The sequence below is a fragment of the Miniopterus schreibersii genome (assembly GCF_964146895.1).
Source record: "Miniopterus schreibersii genome assembly, chromosome: 6".
NCBI lineage: Eukaryota > Metazoa > Chordata > Mammalia > Chiroptera > Miniopteridae > Miniopterus > Miniopterus schreibersii.
The window spans coordinates 47428219-47446146 of record NC_138107.1 but is presented as its reverse complement, the minus strand read 5'-3'; the positions used below and the strand labels follow the sequence as shown (position 1 = coordinate 47446146).

At 36.1% G+C, this 17928-nt stretch overlaps 1 protein-coding gene across 3 annotated transcripts in view; it reads left to right on the top strand.

Moving 5' to 3' along the window:
* The window catches only part of MMS22L (MMS22 like, DNA repair protein), a 99292-nt gene that overhangs the window by 54193 nt on the left and 27171 nt on the right, over positions 1–17928 (top strand). For all 3 annotated transcript variants that reach the window (XR_013999035.1, XM_081140542.1, XM_081140541.1), the window contains exon 15: positions 15000–15193. Coding sequence is in view for 2 of the 3 variants with exons in the window: in XM_081140542.1 (XP_080996668.1) it covers positions 15000–15193 (194 nt within the window). In the remaining variant the exon portion in view is untranslated. The remainder of the gene's footprint in view (positions 1–14999; positions 15194–17928) is intronic.

Here is a 17928-nt window from a genome sequence, read left to right as displayed (position 1 = left end):
TATAATTCTATCCTTGGTACTTAAACTTTGTGATTAATGCATGCCTCACGATACAATTAAAATATAATTACATAGTTTTGCAGTTTCCTATTGTGTTATTACAAAGATCTGGATTTTGCAAATATTAGAAGAGTTAAGATTTCGATATTTATCACTTTTGCTGTTATTATGTGATTATGTTAAAAGGGACCTTTTTATATCTGAAGAATGGATTGGAGAGAGGTGACTCATTAAATGCAGCATTTTTTCCCTTGCAAAGAATTGGATCAGTTAATGTTCGATCACTTTAGTATGTTATCTGGATTGACAAGTCCCAGGCATACTTGATTATCTTTTTCAAATGTTTCTAAAATACAGTAGATTCTTGACACATTTTCTTCCAGAAATAATTTTGGGGTAAATGTTGGGAGGCAGTAGAAAAACACCAGGTGGGACTCAGTGGATCTGAATTTCGCTGCCGACACCCATGTTCCAGGGTTTGTGTCCTTGGCTGTACAGTGAGTAGTTTTGACTAGAAGGGGTTGGCAAACTAAGGTGCAACTAACCAGTTCTGGCCCATGGTCTGTTTTTGTTCAGTCATTGAGCTATCAATGGTTTTTACAGTTTTAAAGGTTTGTAAACTGGCAAGAATATGTGGTACCATATATGGTCGCAAAGCCTAAATACAAAAAAATTTTTCCAACTCTGACTAGATGTTCCATAGAATTACTGGGATTCAGCTTTAAATTATTAGTTGATTTTTTTTCAATGCTGATGTTTTATATATAGCCCTGCACATCTGTTTTGGTTTCATTTCTTTCATGTTTAGTTTGTATAGTGATCTGTCATGTGATACCCAATACCTGCATCTTCAGTGTCCGTTATACATCCAGTTAGTATTCTTATAAACTTGGGAGTGGTGGCTACTTTCTAAAATTTATAACTTGAAATTTAGCTTTCTGTTAAAGGAAGTTTCCAGTAAAATGAGATAATAAGGTGTTAGTTCTGTTGAAAGGAGGGAAAAGAAATGCTTATTTTGAAATAATTTTCTCATTTTTGAGCACTTTAAAAGTTGTGTTCTGTTTTATGGAAAAGTTAAAAATAAATGTTAAGTAGTATTCTCTAATGAACTGCAGAAATCTTTTCTACATATTTTTTCTGAATATCACTGTGGGCCAGCATATGGTGTTGTTCACAGTATGGCTTGGCATTCTCCCTTGGTTGTTGAGCATGGAAATGTGGGCCCCTGTTAAAGCTTGGGTGCATTTGAGTGGTGGTCAGCTGCTACATCTGGAGGAATTCAACACCATATATTGTTCTCTGGTTAGTATGCATTAAAGAGACTGAGCTAAGTAATTTTAAACCATTTTTATTTGATATTGTGGGGGGAAAATTGGGCCCTTCAAGAAAAAAAAAAGGTTGGTAAGAAATAGGAGCCGCTTTGTAAAGTTGGCCTGCAGTCCTCACATTTCTCCAGAGAGAAAATGGTTACCCTGTAATAATCAGCCTAATGAATTCAGAAATTCATTGATTGTCCCAGCTCTGGGTAGATTAGGTAGAGACTTGCTTCAAGGAGTGGAATTTATGAAATGTTTGCTGCATCCAGCAAGCAGAGCCGCTATGATACAGCTGCCTCCTCAGTGGTTTGCTTTGATCCTGTGGAATGAAAGGACAGGAGGATCAGCTCAGGTCTAAATGAGATTACAGCTGGTTCTGCAGCTTATCTGGTCTATTGCCAACTAGTGTGGCTTTGCACGTCCTAAGGGGTTTACAACAGAAACTGTTTATTGAGTAGCATCGGTTTACTCAACACAAGCAGGCTAATCCTTCCCAGCCTCAGCATGTTGTAGAATTGTGCAGGAGCCAAACCAAAAGCTGGTGTAGCCAGGCCCTCCAGAGCCCTTTGTCTCGCTCTATATTGATTTTTACCTGAGTTAAAGACAGTAAAAAAAATAAAACCAATAACCAGTCCTATTGTGAACAAAAGGTTAATCTCATCTAAAATCTTACAAAAAGCATCTGTTAACCCTAGAAAGGACAACCTCCTTCCCTTTTTTTCACTTTCTAGTCAAGTGGGATTTTCTAGTTTCGAATTTTGAAGAACAAGATAAGAAAAACAGCTTAAAAGGTCTTGCTAGGTGTCCCAAGTTAAATGCTTCAGTCTCTCCTAGTAGCACTATAACAAATGGCTTTGTGTATAGAATATAGGATGATTTGTTTCTAAATGGTAGGTTTTTGCTTTATACCCATTCTGCATGCTGCAATCATCATTTGTTTTAATGTGGCAAACAAAATGCATGAGGACAAAGCTGGGCACCTTGATTAAGGAAAAGGGCTGAACTGCCAGGGTTAATGATCAGTAAGATCCCTTGATTAGTAGTTTATTTCTTTCATGAATAAAGACTGGTGAATAGGAGTATTATAAAGATATGCCTGTTATAAATAATTCTGTGTGTGTTTAAGTTTAATTTAACTATTTTATTTGGTACTTTTTTTAAACCTTCAGGTGTAAGATTTTAATTACTACAGTCTCATCTTTAACAAAGATCCTCAGTGTGGCTTATGGTGGAAAATGATCCAGAACGAGACGTGGATTACAATTCTATTTTCGTTACTTGTTGATCAAGTTATTTAACAGTTGAGTTCATTTTTTTCCATCACCAAACTGGAGATGATATAATTTACTTTGCAGTATCTAGTCAAACCAAATTAGAAAAGAGTAGAAAGGAACACTGAGTTAATCAGGTTAGTCAAGACTACTGTAGTTGCTCAGGAGCCCAAAGGCATTGAAGATATATGCTAGAGGGATATTTAAAAGTCATATAACAGTAATTGCGAGAGCTGTCCTCTGTATATATAAGTCAGAAATGCCCATTGCCATCTTTAAAGGTGTATGATTTTGGAGGCAAATAGAGGTTTTCAGGTAAATATCTTTCCCTGAGCTCATAGCAGTAGCCATGAGTATGAAATCTAGGCTAGTTTAAAATTTCTCAGAGGGCTTGAATAGTAAACTGTTATTTAGGATAGGCAGATGCGTCATTTACTCACGTCCCTTTCTGCTTGAGTGATGGATTACTCAGTTGCTTCATTCAAGCAATATTGATGAGTAAATACTGTCAACTGTGTTAAGTACTAAGTAAAAGATAAAGGTAAATTATTTAGGAAGAGTTCAGTGCTCTCTCAGTTTACTTTCTCCTAATTGGCAATGAACATGTACCCTCAGCTATATGTAAGCACAAACATGTTACTATGGAAACATTTGGAGGCTTTCTAAATGTACTATGTGATGGAATCAGCTAAGACTGATGTTTATCTTAAACACTCAGTTTGTCCAATATTTAAACCTAATGGACAAGATGTGTACCAGTTGAAAATGTAATATTTATCCAATCATTTCTATTCTATCAAGCCTGGCTCTAAAGCAATAGGTTGCACTCATAGAGTAATAAATTTTTACTGCATTTGGAGATAAAGGCTATTGGTGGTGATTGCTTAAACTCTTTTTGCTCATTCATCTGAATGGTGCAAATCAAAGCATTTTGTCAGACTGTGAGAAGTTTCACCTAGATATTGCTTCCCACACACGCAGGTCACCCTATAAATTACGTTCACGGTTTTACAGCAGAGCTGGTGCTGGAAGTTAAATTGATGCCCACTGGTGGAACTCGTAAAACATTTTCCTGTTAACACGGCTAGGCAGAGTTGACATTGTTGATGGTGGGTTCGATCTAATAAACCATTGGTTCTAACAGTGATTTTTGCTGTGTTTCAGAGGTGATGATGATACAAGTGTAGTGATCCAACAGTTCTTCCTGAATGACAGAAAATTAGTTCTACTGTCTATATTACCAAATGCTGAGAAGAGTATCTAGTAGGGGGTTATTGGAGCCTAATATAGCCTTATGTTCTGAAAGATGATGAATTATAGAAGCAAACTCTTTAACTTGATGTACACTTCTTCACAAAGAAAAAATACTGATTTTTCTCAAAAGAATGTGTTATATATCATCTGTTGGAAATTTGGAAATAACCTTGTTATTACCTTTTTATTCAAATATGTAGGTTGTGCCCTCCTTTCAGAATCTTTTACAGGGATGCTTTTAAGCTGATTATCATTTCTGAAAGGAAAGTAGTTTTAAATTTGGTTACCTTTTTCTTTGTTTCTGTGTTCTCTAAAGTTGCATTCCTATAAGGAATTTAAGTTTTAGCAAAGGTTTTTAATTGTGAACCGCAGCAACGGTCAATCTGAACATTTTTTCCCCACAAGATAAATTTCAGGGGTTAGTTTTCTTTTGTTGGTTAATAAACAATGGAAACTATATTAAAATTTATTTTGAAATATTTCTTTTTTGGTCATAAAGCTGTATGAAGCGTTGATCCTAAAGTTTCATCTTGTTTGAAGTAAATTAGTTTTCCCCATTTCTAGTTAAAATTCACAGTATGCTAAAACAAAGTCTTACTTTTTTATCACTGTAAACAAAGACCTTTCTGTTTTTCCCCCCTTTTTTTTGTGGTATATATGCTCCTATAGTTTTCTTGCACATTTATACCCAGTTGCTGATCTTCCTGTATTTTGGTTTCATTTTATGAGATATCATAGATCTTTTACTCACCACTTCTTATCCCAGTATATGCATAATTTTTTTACGTGAGGCGTGCTTTTTTGATGTGCAGATAAATGTTACCAGTGGTGCTATGCAGATGAAACCTGTCATGTACAAATAACATGTATCAAGCCCCCAAGCATGCAGAACTAGAAAAAATGGCTCATTTGCTGAAACCTTTCAAAAAGAAACTAGTGACATAACAAAATCCTTTGAGGCTCTCAGCCCCTATAATGGAGCTTCATACTAACCCTCACAGATCACTGACTCAGTGGGTAATCTTTTAGGAAAACTTTTTCCCCTTCTATCTTTTCTTCCTTTTTAAAGAATTACAGTAAACATGGCAAATAGCATCTCTAGAGAGAAATGTGTATATAACTAAGTACGTGGAATAACTAAATTAAAATTAAGAAATGTATTGACGACTGTTAAATATAGATTTCTTCTAAACAAGTTTATACTTTAATTTCTTTTTGATGACTTTGATGATTGCTTTTATACATTGACTAGTAACAGCTTTTTCTTTATAAAATTCAGATTAAGCTTTTCTTTTAGGTTAGTGTATTTGATACACAGATGTTACAGCTGGGTTGTTGGAGACAGGAGAGGCAATGAGTAGGAAAATAAAAGGAGGATTCAGGGTAAGAAATCTAGAGGAAACATTTAGCTTGTACTTAGATGTTTATAAAGTGGTATAAGAAGAATGACAGATCTAATTGGTAGGTTTCAGTTCATTTGAGATAGACCTTTTTAAGACTCTCATAAAACTATAGCCTCTCGTCATAAAAATAAACAAACTTACACATACAAACTTTACACATAATTTCAAGGGGTTTATAAACTTCTAACCCATAACCCAAAACCTATATCCCAGGTTTAGCATTATATTACGGTGGTGACTAAGCTGTTAAAATTTGATTATATTTTTGAGAAAGAAAATTCTTTCTGAAACATTTCTGGGTCCTTTTTGACTGACTGTTTTGAACTGAAAACCTAGTCACTATTGGAGCTGAAGATAAGGTTTTTAGATCCATTATCACAATTGGCAGTGGTTAATAGTGTCTTATTGTTTAATTTACTGCATTTCTTGAGTGTAAGAGAAATATTGAGGATGCAGAATGCTTAAGAGGTTTTAGAAAAATTATTTATCAAAGAATGCCACTTTTCTCAATGCATTAACTATTGTAATTATACATTGGTACAGTCTTTTGACTTAGAAGTGGATTTGATTTAAATGGAGGGAAAAGAGACTGGACATTTTCAGTATTTATTGAAACACCTAGTCCATTAAGGTAAATTACAGAGCAAATTTCACTGTGACAGGAGCATTTGGGTGCACGTAGTTAAAGAATCAGTCAACATTACCATTAGACTCTTTCTTTTGGGGAATTTATTACCACCAATTAGGAAAAAGTACTCAAAAATGGAATTTAGCCCTAGCAAACTTGTGGTGGAATATTTGACCTCAAAAAATGTTTGAGTCTTTACCTTTAATAAAATGATCCTGAATTCTTTTAAGCCAAAAGCACATTCCCCTACTTGTTTACTGAACACAAGTAGTAAAATATACTCTAATAATTGCAGCTGTTGAGGATAGAGCTGACTGTGTGTAACTGAGTACCTGGAATAACTAAGTTAAAATTGAGAAATTTATTGACTGTTAAATACAGGTGTGTTCTGAACAAGTTTATACTTTTATTTCTTTTTGATGATTGATCTTATACATTGACTAGTAACAGCTTTTTAAAAATAAAATTCAGATTAAGCTTTTCTTTTAAGTTGCTGTATTTGATATACAGAAAGGCCTGCTGGTGAGATGGTGAGAATTAAGTTAGTTTTTGGGAGACGTTTTTCTTAATTAGCTTTAAAAGATGGTCTCAGGTTCACAAACATATTAATTACTCTATTTCTAGGGAAAATTTAAATAAAACTTGCTTTAAAAAAACTGTTGAAATGTGAAAGCAACAGAACCGAATAAAATTTATGGAGAGTAAATATGATACGAAACATAAACTGTCTCAGTACATGCTTGATATAGCTGTTTTGGAGGACAGGTAGAAAAATACAATAGCTTTTCTTCAAATGACTCTTATCTTTGCAATTCATTTGTCCTAAAACAAGTCTAGAATTTCTGAGATTGTTATAGATGGTTCCTAGCAGGCTGTTTTTTCTTAAGTCTGCCTTTGCAGTGTTGCAGATACTACCTGTTGGTTATACTTATAATGAAGAAAAATATTTGCTTTCCCTTCCCCATATGTGAATTCCCTAAGGTCAGGTATATATATCTTTTAATTGTTAATTGCTACATAGTAGTTAGTATATAGTGGGTAACCCTGACAAAACATAGTGGCATAAAACACCACAGCAGCAACTCTTTTATTCTCACAGATTCTTTAGGTCAAGAATTTGGAAAGCCAAGGACAGCTCTTCTCTGTTCTACCATGTCTGGGGCCTTTAACTAAGATGATTCTGTCTGGGGGTAATTCACAGGGCTGCGAACTATACCAACTGAAGGTAGAGGATCCAGTTCCTGAGTGCCTTCTTCATTAACATGTCTAGCGTTTGAGCTAGAATGGCTGGAGGACAGGCTTAGCAGGCACAGTTGACTCAACTGCTACCTAGGGCCTTTCCAAAGTGTGTTCTCAGGGTAGTTATACTTTATAGGTGGCATTTCAGGTCTCTAAGACTGAGTTTTCCCAGCAAACAAGGCAGAAGCTCCCTGGTCTTTAATCACCAAGCCTTGGAGTCACATAGTGTCATGTCTGTTGGTCAAAGCAATCACAGATCTAGATCCAAGGAGAGGCAAAGAATTTGTGGCCATGTATGATGGAATAGACAGAGAGAGAAGTAGGAGGAGCATGTGGGCTAGAGGGAGGGGAAAGTTAAAGATTGTGAGATTTGTTTATTATCACTAGTAATTATTGGCTCCAGTGTTGCTAAGTTTGATAGATCTGTGATCTCTGTTTCAAAATAAAGGCAATTTTTATAAATATTCTGTTCACAGTATTGCCTGTATTGCAGATAAATATATATTCTGATTTCCTTTTTTAGCCACCAGTTCCTAAGGTTTTTTCCATCTCCTTTTGTATGCAAATTCTATACATAGCTTATAATTTTAGATAAGATACAGTATATGCATGTTTGCTCAATTATAGTTAACGAGGAAGAGAATCATATTTGAAATCCCAAAGATCAGTATGCCAACATTAGTATTTTATCTAATATGTGCCTATTTTATTGTGAGACTTCTTACAGAGGCAGCCTTACCTCTGAAGTGCCTCTAATGTCAGGGACAAAGATCCTGGATCATAACTCATGATCTCACCCACGCACGTGATGTTCTGCTAGTAGGCAAACCTGGAAACTGACTAGTTTTATACTGAGACCATTTCTTACACCCACATACTTGCTATTAAATTTGGAGATGAGTTCCTGGAAATGAGCACCCTAACTGAATATAAGCAGTACAGGATTATGTAGCATTACTCCTTTGGAAAGGAGTTGTCATGGTCAGGTGGTGATTGCTCTCTTATTCCTTTAGAAATTCCTAAGTCATAACATTTATCTGCCTACAGTATCTTATAGTTGTAATGTCAAAGGGCTTGAACCAAGCCTAAATGCTATCTTTACCCTTAGTCACTTCCTTGAAGGCATCTTGAGGTGCTGTAAAACTTAAATATTAATTCTAGCATGATAATTTTTCTTTGAATCTGTGTTAAGTTCAGGACTATTACTTGTTGATCATAAGTTAAACTGTTCCCCTAGACACAGACTAAATGACAAAAACAGAGACCATAACAAAATAAACTTACTCAACTCAGAAAAGTGCAGTAGAGCACCCATTTGCTGAGAGCATTTGCACTATTTTGTGCCAGTAATGTTAGATTGGTGTGTCATGCTTGCTTTTATTAGATGAGAACGTAAAATAGCACTCAAGCCTTGGCAAAGTGTATCACTAGTACGTTGTAATGAGTAGTATGTGTATCTGTCTGTGTACCATGTCACACGTGCACATGCTTACCAGGCTGGGTTTTTTAATGAAATATTTCAAAGACAGATAGCATGGTAACATTAGCCCTGTGCAGTTACACAAAGTGTTTAAATGTATGAGTGTATAAGGTAGTCCTTGTTAGCTCTGGGTTATAGCGGGAACAAACTACTGTATTGGGAAGATACATGTGGGGTCTATAAGTTGGTTTTCTCTCTATTGATTCTCTTCACCTGAAAGAACTGTTTACTTGTAGCTCTAACTTTCTAGGTGACATGACCCTCCATGACCTGGTCCCCATCAGTATCTTAGTTTCATTTTCCATCATTGTGCCCTTGACCTTTCGTCTTCTGGTAATACTGATGAGTCTCCTCGTACACCATGCAATTTCATGTCTCTGTGGTTCACTCATGTAATTTCAACTTTCTGAAACTTCCTTTTACTTATTTTTCAGTTTGCTAACACAACTTCCATAACCTGGTAATGGCTTGTTTATTCCAAGAAGCCTTCATCAAACCCCCCAGTTGATCCAAATGATCTTTTTTGTCCATTTTAATACTCTGTGCTTACCTTTGTCTCAGCACTGAATTTTTCATTCTTTGAGAGCAAGGACCATATTTAATAGCATCTAATACAGTACCACATGTAAGAGACATTTAAACTACCATGCAGAGTGATTCCTGAGTCAGAATGTACTCTTGGACTCTAGGCCCAGCTTTCCAACCCTTTTTGGATTTTGTTACTTAAATTTTCTATTTTCAAATCAAGTTATACTGTCCTTCTGTAGTAATTAACTGTTACTCCTGACTTTGTTTCCTCCCCCCAAAACTTAGCAGTAGCAGTTAACATAGACTGCTTCTTTTTCTTTCACAAAATGGCAAATAATTACTGTTAGCTTTCTTTTTTCTTCATAAAGTAACTTGAATTAAACATTAGCTTGTACAGAAGCTTCAACATAGGTTTCTCCTGTTTCTAGTCAGTTTTTACTCTAACTCAACGATTTTCAACTGGTGTGTTGAGGCACCCTGGTGTGCCGCAAGAATTTATGAAACATGCAATACCTGGCTATTTAGTCAGGGCCATTGACCTCTTCTCCCTTAGATTGTCAAATAAAAAAAATTACAGCAGCCAACACAACAATAGCTGTCAGGTGTGAATGAATCAGAATTATACCTATTATTTTTGTCAGGTTGGCAAACTATATTTTTGGTGTGCCTCAGAATTTTAGTAATTAGCTTATGTGTGCTATGAGATAAAAAAGGTTGAAAATCTCTGCTCTAACCCATTTTTTTTGCCATTACTGGATTAATGTTTCCCCAAACGCTATTCAGCTATACCATTCATTCCTCAGTTCAAGATCCTTCAGTGGCTCCTTCCTACCTTCAGAATGAAGTCTTGAATTCTTTTTTTTTCTTCACAGCAGGATTTGCCTTAATCATTCCTGTGTCTCTTGCATCTGATACAGTGACTGGTACTGAGTAACTTCTTGTGAAGTGAAATAAAGAAAACATGACAACAAATAGGGGCCAATTTTCTATTCTTTAACGTACTGCCTCATAATGTTACTGTAAAAATTTTCGATTATAGTCACAATGGTTACGTTTTCCTTCTCCCCCAAACACCTTGCTCTTTTATATGTTCCTTTTGAGATGTAAATCATGTTACTCTTCTCCTTTTGTGGCTTGTTACCCATTTAGATTTTATCTAGAGTCCTTACCTTAGCTTACAAGACCCTATGTGATCTGGAACCCAGCTACCTCTAAATCAATTTGCTGTTCCTTCTGTGACCCACGGTGCTTCAGCCAGCTGGCCTCCTGATAGTTCCTGAGCCGGTGAAAACACCAGCCTTGGCACCTTTGCATTTGCTGTTTCTTCTTGGAATGCTCTCCCCCATATATCTTTGTGGTTCCCTCCCTTACTAATTTAGTCTTTGCTTAAATGTTGCCTTCCCAAAGGTATTTCCTGGTCATCCTAGTTGAAATATTGGCTCCCATCACTTGTTATCCCCTTACGTTGATTCTTGTTTATCCTTAAAGCTTACCACAATCTAAGATGTTAAATATCTATGTTTAATTATGTCTCTTGTTAGAAATATAAGCTCCAGAAGGGCAGAGACTTTGTTTTGTAACTTTGTATCCCTACTGTCTAGAACATTTGCAGTACGCGTTGAATTAGAGGGTGAATAGATTTTCTGTGCCTTTGTAGATTTTATATGCCTTTGTGCTTTTACTTTTCTCCTTTTCACCTCTTCAGTCCTTAACATGTCCTGTGAGAATTATTTCCATGCCCATTTTCTCTGCTGCCCTGGATGATCCTTCTTCTCTGAGTTAGTATAAAACTTGTACTTTGTTTTACATTTATGCCTACAGAGTAGAGGAATGGGTCTCAACCCTCTAATGGGTCTAATACAGAATTACATATGGTCTTGGTACTCAGTAGGAACTGTGGGCTACCAGTTTCATGAGTTGAATAGGTCATATTTAATAAATGAAGTACTTATTATTGACTGGAAAATCAGAGATTGTTTATTGGGAATATATGTGTCAGCCCTATTCTAAGTGTTTGACTTTAATTAACTAATTTACTCTGTAGGAACTATTATTGTGCTCATTTCATAGACAAGAAAAGCAGGAAGATGACAGCTTAAAGTGTGGCCCATGGGCTAACAGCATCTGCCTAATATAAATGTAGACTCCCAGGCCCCTCCCCAGGCCTATTGAATCAGAATTTAAAAACAAGTAATATGCTTTGGCCTCAAACTTAGAGGTGCAGTAAGAGCTTTAGGATGGCCAAGACAGTAGTGTTGTTAAAAAGCTCTGCAAGATGTTTGTGATAGTAGTCAAGGTTGAGGACTACTGAGGTAGATCCTTGTTACTGGTGTACCATAAAATACTGTGCAATGTTACTGAAAAACTAGTGATTTGAGACCCATAGTCTTCTTAAATGTAAGACTAAGAGAATTACAAGGGTAATTCCTAAAAGTAATCCTGTTTTATTGACCTATTTTCTTACTATACCATATTTTGGGGATGGGGCAAGCAACCTTATTTTAAGCACTTCACTGGTAGTATTCTGTAAAACCATAAGGCAGCTTTGCCACAAGCATGCTTGTTTTGCTATACTTGACACTGGATCTCTGATTTATTCTCTTTAGTCTTGCAAATTCACTTAATTGTGGGCCACAGGAAAGTTTTAAATTATCATGGCATTGACTTTTGGGATCCCTTAGAATAGTCTACTCTCCCCACAAGTGTTCAACTTTTAATGTGTGCATACCTGGTCTGCCACCTGAGATTGGATGTTATACTACTTTGTAACCACCTTTATATAGAACTTAGCATAGGAATGAATTAATACAGCAATGTGACATTTAAAACGTGTATTATTTATTTGGGTAGTAATGTGGTATTTGAGGTAGCTGTAGCATAATTGCATGGTAGTTACATTTGACTGCTTGGGTTCAAATTCTGGCTGTGCTGCTCACTAACAGTATGAGCCAATCAAATTATTTATCTTCTCTGTACATAGATTCCTTGTCTATAAAATGGGGATAGTAATAGTACCTATAGGATTAAACTAATTAATAAAGTTCAGAGCCGTAGAATAGGGCTGGCACATCTGTTCTCAATAAACAATCTTTGATTCTTTGACCAAGAATAATAATTGCTCCATTTACAGCTCTTACAACAGATGCAGTGACAGAGTAGGATTTATACTCTGGTGTTCCTGTTTCTAAAGCCCATGTCTTTCTAGATAATGCATCTATGAACATGGGTATCAGGATTTAGAAGCAGTATCGATGCAACTAAAATATTATCTTGCCTTATGGTCTAAATTTTTTACCTAAGTGGTGTGATTGATACTTTAGCAGCTCCATGGAGGATAGTAGGGCATTATTCTCATTTGACACATGAAAAACTAAGTTTTCAAAGTTTTTTAGGGTCACAAGCTACCCATTTGTCTCTTAAACAAGTGTTCATTTGGGTAATTTTCTCTACACCTTGTGGAGCCCTTATATTCCTTAATGGTGCATTTTATTTGTGGTAGTCCTTGATTGTCAAAACAGTAACAAACTCCTTGCCTTGATCTCACATATCCTCTCAGTAATCCATCACCCATCACCCCCTCCTCCACATACGCACAGGTGCGTTGGGCATCTGTTACAGGGCGGCATTGCAAGGTAGGCCTGGGCTGCTCCTTGCCAGTCTGGTTTCTGCTTTTCACCTCTTCCTGATAACTTGGGTATGTACGGAATTGGGGGTCAGGACTCAAGCTACCATTATCTCATAGTGAAGCCTTGTAGAAGCCTCTGGACTTCTATACCCGGAAGCTGTATTTTCCCCCCTCGTTTTTTGAAGACAGAATTGAATTTGATGATTTTTAGAGTAACTTCCAGCTTTAAATCTTTGTGTATTTTTTGTAGTAATGTGATAACTTTGGTTATGATATAGTCTTTCTTGGTAGTAAAGCAGATGTGAGCAACCCAAGTAGGGAGAGAAGAGAATTTATCAGTGTTTAAAATGTGTGTGTGTGTGTCTTAGTGCATAAGAGTGTATGTCTTAGTGTGTAAGGGAAAAGTACAGGCTTCAGAGTGAGATTTATGTTCAGATTTCAGGGCCAGTCCTTCTTATCCATGTGACCTTTAGGTACATTATTTTACTTTCTTGCTATCAGCTTTATCATCTATAAAGAGGATTAATGATACCTATCTCATAGAATTGTTCTGATTTTTACTTAAAATAATTTCTAGCACATAGAGGATGATCAGAAATGATACCCCTTCCTAGGGGATAGGTTTTAGTTACTGAAGAAAAGTTTACTTATTTAGAAATTGTGGGCAAAATCTATTCTATCCAAGCATAATAAGTTATTTATTATCCTTTGAAACCAGAACTTTGAAAAAGCTATAAATGGGTTGTGCAAATGGTGGTATTATTTTACTTAGACTCTGGTGTGTTGAAATGTACTCATGAACTTTGCTATGTCGAGTTAGTTGCCAAATGGATTTTTGTGATTTGATATTCATCTTACTCAAAGCTAAAGGACCTGAAATGGTTCTCTAGCCACTAGTTCAAGTTGAAAGCATCTCAGGCAGGTTTTTACACAGACAGAACATAGCAGATATTTGGTTAGCTTTTATGAGAATTGCTTGCTATGATAATCTTTCCCCAGGCATTTTTACACTTTTTTTTCGGTCGGTACTTGAAGTATTAAATATTATCCAAGAATTCCAGTGTAAAGCATCACAGAGTCTAAATGTTCTATAATTGATACTTATAATAATATTTACTTATGTGTAGTTATATGAAAAGTACTAAGATGTGGCCTTGGAACCAGTTCGATCTTTTTATGGAATTACTTTAGGTACATGTACTAATTAATTCTGCATTTTGTATAGTTATTTCATGTGTCCATTTGCCCTAGATTTAAATCGTAAAGAATGTTGGAATTAATGTCGTATTTCTTTCTGTTTTCAAAGTACTAATTATTTTTTAATGAAATGCTACTACTGTCAAAGGAAGCGTTCTTCCTTAGTTCCATCAGTTATTTTCACTGATTTTCCTTTAGTTGAAGAAAGAAAATCTAAGGCTGGTATTCAGGCATTTGTGATATTCTCAATTGATATAGCCATAATATAAACAGAAACAGGAGTAATATCATGGTTGTACATTTAGTTTTAAATAACCATATTATTAATTGCTGGGAATATTGCATAAATGCTTTATTTCAGATCACTATAAAATATCTTATTTAATATTTCCCCCTCTTTTATTTCTGTGTCTAAATTTTCTATTGAAATAAGCAAAAAACCCAAAACAGATGATGAATCAAAATTTGAGACAGTAGTGAATTCATGTTTTGCTCTTTTATGGAGAATAACTTTTTGTTTATTGTTGTGTGCTATGTGAAAATGGACCAACGTGCTAAGATAGTTTCCATCACAGTTTTGTATAATAGTACAAGGCCTATGTCTTTTCTAAACAAGGAAAATATTTTAACTTAGAATGCTACACAGAAGCCAGATATACTTACTTTCCTCTTGGTACATCAGTGTCCTAAAGCTTTTAGGAGAAAATGGTTTAAAAAATTGTTTTCATGTCTAGATTGTACGTAAAATCACTTGTCATAGTGAGTTGCAAAATGCAGACCTTCATTCTGAAGCTGCCTGTTTCTCATTTAGATCTGACATATTAAAAAGCATATAATTAATGGTTGACAGTAATTAACATTAACTTTATGGTGCTTAATATGCCATCATTCATCCATCAAATAAGCAGAAATGCATAATGTCTTAGCATAAAGGTTTTAATTATATAAAATGGCCCTTCAGTTTTCATGTGGTATAAATGTTAAAAGTCCAAAATGTATTTAAAGATGATTTTTGTAAGCATTTGTTGGGTGCTAGCTTTATTTTTATTTCTTTTTAGGGATATGCATCAACAATTGTGTCAGGAACTTCAGAAAGAAAATGTGGACCTGGCTGTGCAGTCTTCATTGTTGGCTAAAGAGCGCCACCTTGCTGCAGCTGCCAGTGCACTATGGAGACATTTCTTTTCATTTTTGAAGAGTCAGAGAATGTTACAAACAGTGCCTTTCTCACAAGTTGCGGATACCGCTGCAGGTCAGCTTTGTAATCTGCTAATTAGTTTATCATTCTGCAAACTCTGTCAGCTTTTTCTTGTTTGTTTGTTAACAAACTCTTATTTTGTAACAGTGTACTAAATATTTTGACAACCAGAAAGATGAAAATAATTACATATTTTTTTAATTAGGATCCTTTGGCTTGTTTATTATTTTCCTTTTAATAAAGGTAAAAATTAAATTTTTATTTGCTAAAAAGATTTAATCTTAAAATTATTGAAAGTACATGAAATTCTCTTATGCGTGTAATATATAGAAAGTAAAGTAGCATTTGATGTATTTTAGTCCAGGTTGTTTATTTTCAGATCATATGTGTCTATAATCTCAGTCAGGTGAAGTTTCATATGTACAGAGCATGAGTAGAGCGGAAATTCTACTTCAACACCAAGTAGATGAAATCAGAATGACATCGAGTATATGGAACGTTATTGTTTGGAATTATACTAGATTCTATTTCAGGTTGTAATTTTTATTTGATTTGATTATTAGCCTGACGACATATCCTTAGGCTTTAAGGGGCTCTGAATCACATGACATTGTAGGCGAGAATCTGAACATGTGCATGTATGTAGCTTTCTCAGAGCAGGATTCAAGGGATATTTTGCCCAAAATATGTCAACAAGGACTAGAATTGACAGAGATCACTACAGTGACTGCATGTCTTTAAATGCAATTTATATGAAGGTTTGTAGTGTATTTAACTGTAATGCTTTGAAAAACCTAAGGTACCCTTGTGTGGTTGAGGAAGTCTGATCTAAAAGCGCCGTATAAAAGACTGAATGATACAAATTTTAAAAGATCTTGAATTCTGGTAGCATGTCTATAATTACAACATAAAGGACGATCGATCGAAAAACTGTGACAGGGCATCGGTTTTCCAACTGCTGTAATGTCTATGAAAACAAATATTGATATTCAATCAGTATAATCAAAGCAGTCATTAGTAACCGATATTACTTATCTTTCTTCCATTCATCATTCCAGTGAACAAAAATGATAGCACACAAGTTTAGTCAGTGCTGTCCTAGGTGCTGAAAGTAAGTGGTATATAAACCCAAAATATGTGTGGGTTTGGGGCTTGTTTTTAAATATAGGTAGGTTAGGAGAAAAAATTTTCCTGCATTTAACACCCCCCTCCCCCCCCGCAAAAAACAACAACAAAAAACCCAGTCGATGAATACACTTTTATTGCCATTGGGGAAATACCAGTAGGAAAAAAGGACTGACTCTTTTTCTCATGTATAAGCTACATGTTCTCATGGAGCTTATAGTCTAGTAGGGGGAGAGAACAATAAATAAGTAATGTATAACATGTAATATGGTCATAAATGCTGTGGAATAAAAGAAAAACATAGGAGAGACTAGGGATAGGGAAGGCCAGAGGCAGGTTGTAATTTTAAATAGGGGTAGTCAGGAAGGCCTGAGTAAGTACCGTTTCAGCAAGCCTAATGGAGGAGAGAGACCCATGCTATGCAGAAGTCCAGAGGCAAGAGTATGTCTGGTGTGACAGAGGAACTACAGGGAAGCCATAAAAGCTTGCTTGCGTGGTATAGAAAGGGAGAGAGCAGTCAGAGATGTGATCAGGGGGTAATGAGAGCTTGCCCTGGCTGGTGTCGCTTGAGCTAGTTTCTATTCTGCCTTGTACGCAGTTATAAAGACTTTTGTTTTTACTCTGAGATTGGAAGCTGTTGGAAAGTTTTGAGCAGGTGAGTGATATGATCCCTCTGGCCGCTAGACTGACAGTAGACTATAGGAAGGCCAGGGGAGAAACAGGGAGGCCGCTTAGGGAACTGTTGCAACAACACAGAAACGAGCAGCTTGGGCTGAGGTGGTAGCAGTAGAGGTGGTGAGAAGTGGTCAGATTTCTAGTCTGAAGTCAGAGAAAGTATTTTAAAGGTAGAGCTGACAGAATTTTCGAAGTGGGTATGATATGGTAATCAAAATTAGATCACTGTTTTGTTGAGATGAGGAAGATTGTGGCAGGAGCAGGTTTTATGAGGGAAGACTAGGATTTTGATATTGTACATTTTTTAGATCTCTCTTATAATCCCAGTAGAGATGTTAAGTAGTCACGTTGATAATGAGCCTAGGGTTCAGGGAAGAGGTCCAAGCTGGGGATTTCAATTTGGAAATGATTGATATATAGTCTGTAAAGCTAAGCATTGGATGAGGTCGCTTATAGAGTAAGTTTTGGTGAGAAGAGAAGCTTGAGGACAAGGCCTCTTGAGTAACCAAGAAAGGAGACTACAAAAGGAATGCCGGTGAGGTAAGCGAAAACTAAGGAAGTGTGGTGCCCTGGAAATCAAGCAACAGCATTTTAAGGAAGAAGACATGATCAACAGCCCGGGTGCTGTTAATGGGTCAAGTAAGATAGGCCTGGGAATCAGTTGTTGGATTTAGCAAGAGGGAGGCCACTGGTGACCTTGAAGAGTAGTTTTGGTGTAGTGGTAGAGGCAAAGGCCTGACTGGAGATGATTCAAGAGAAGATGTGAAAAATGGAATTGCAGACTGCGAGTATCACTGTTTATGAGAAGCAAAAAAATGGGGATGTTAGCTGGAGGGGGCTGTGGGATCAGAGAGATTTTGATAACATGGGAGAAATGTCAGCATATTTGTAATGCTGACAGGAATGTTCTGGAGCGAGGGAGAATTGATGATGATGCCTGAGTGTCACTTGTGTTTCAGTACCCAGGAAAAATGGGGTCCCATAGAGGA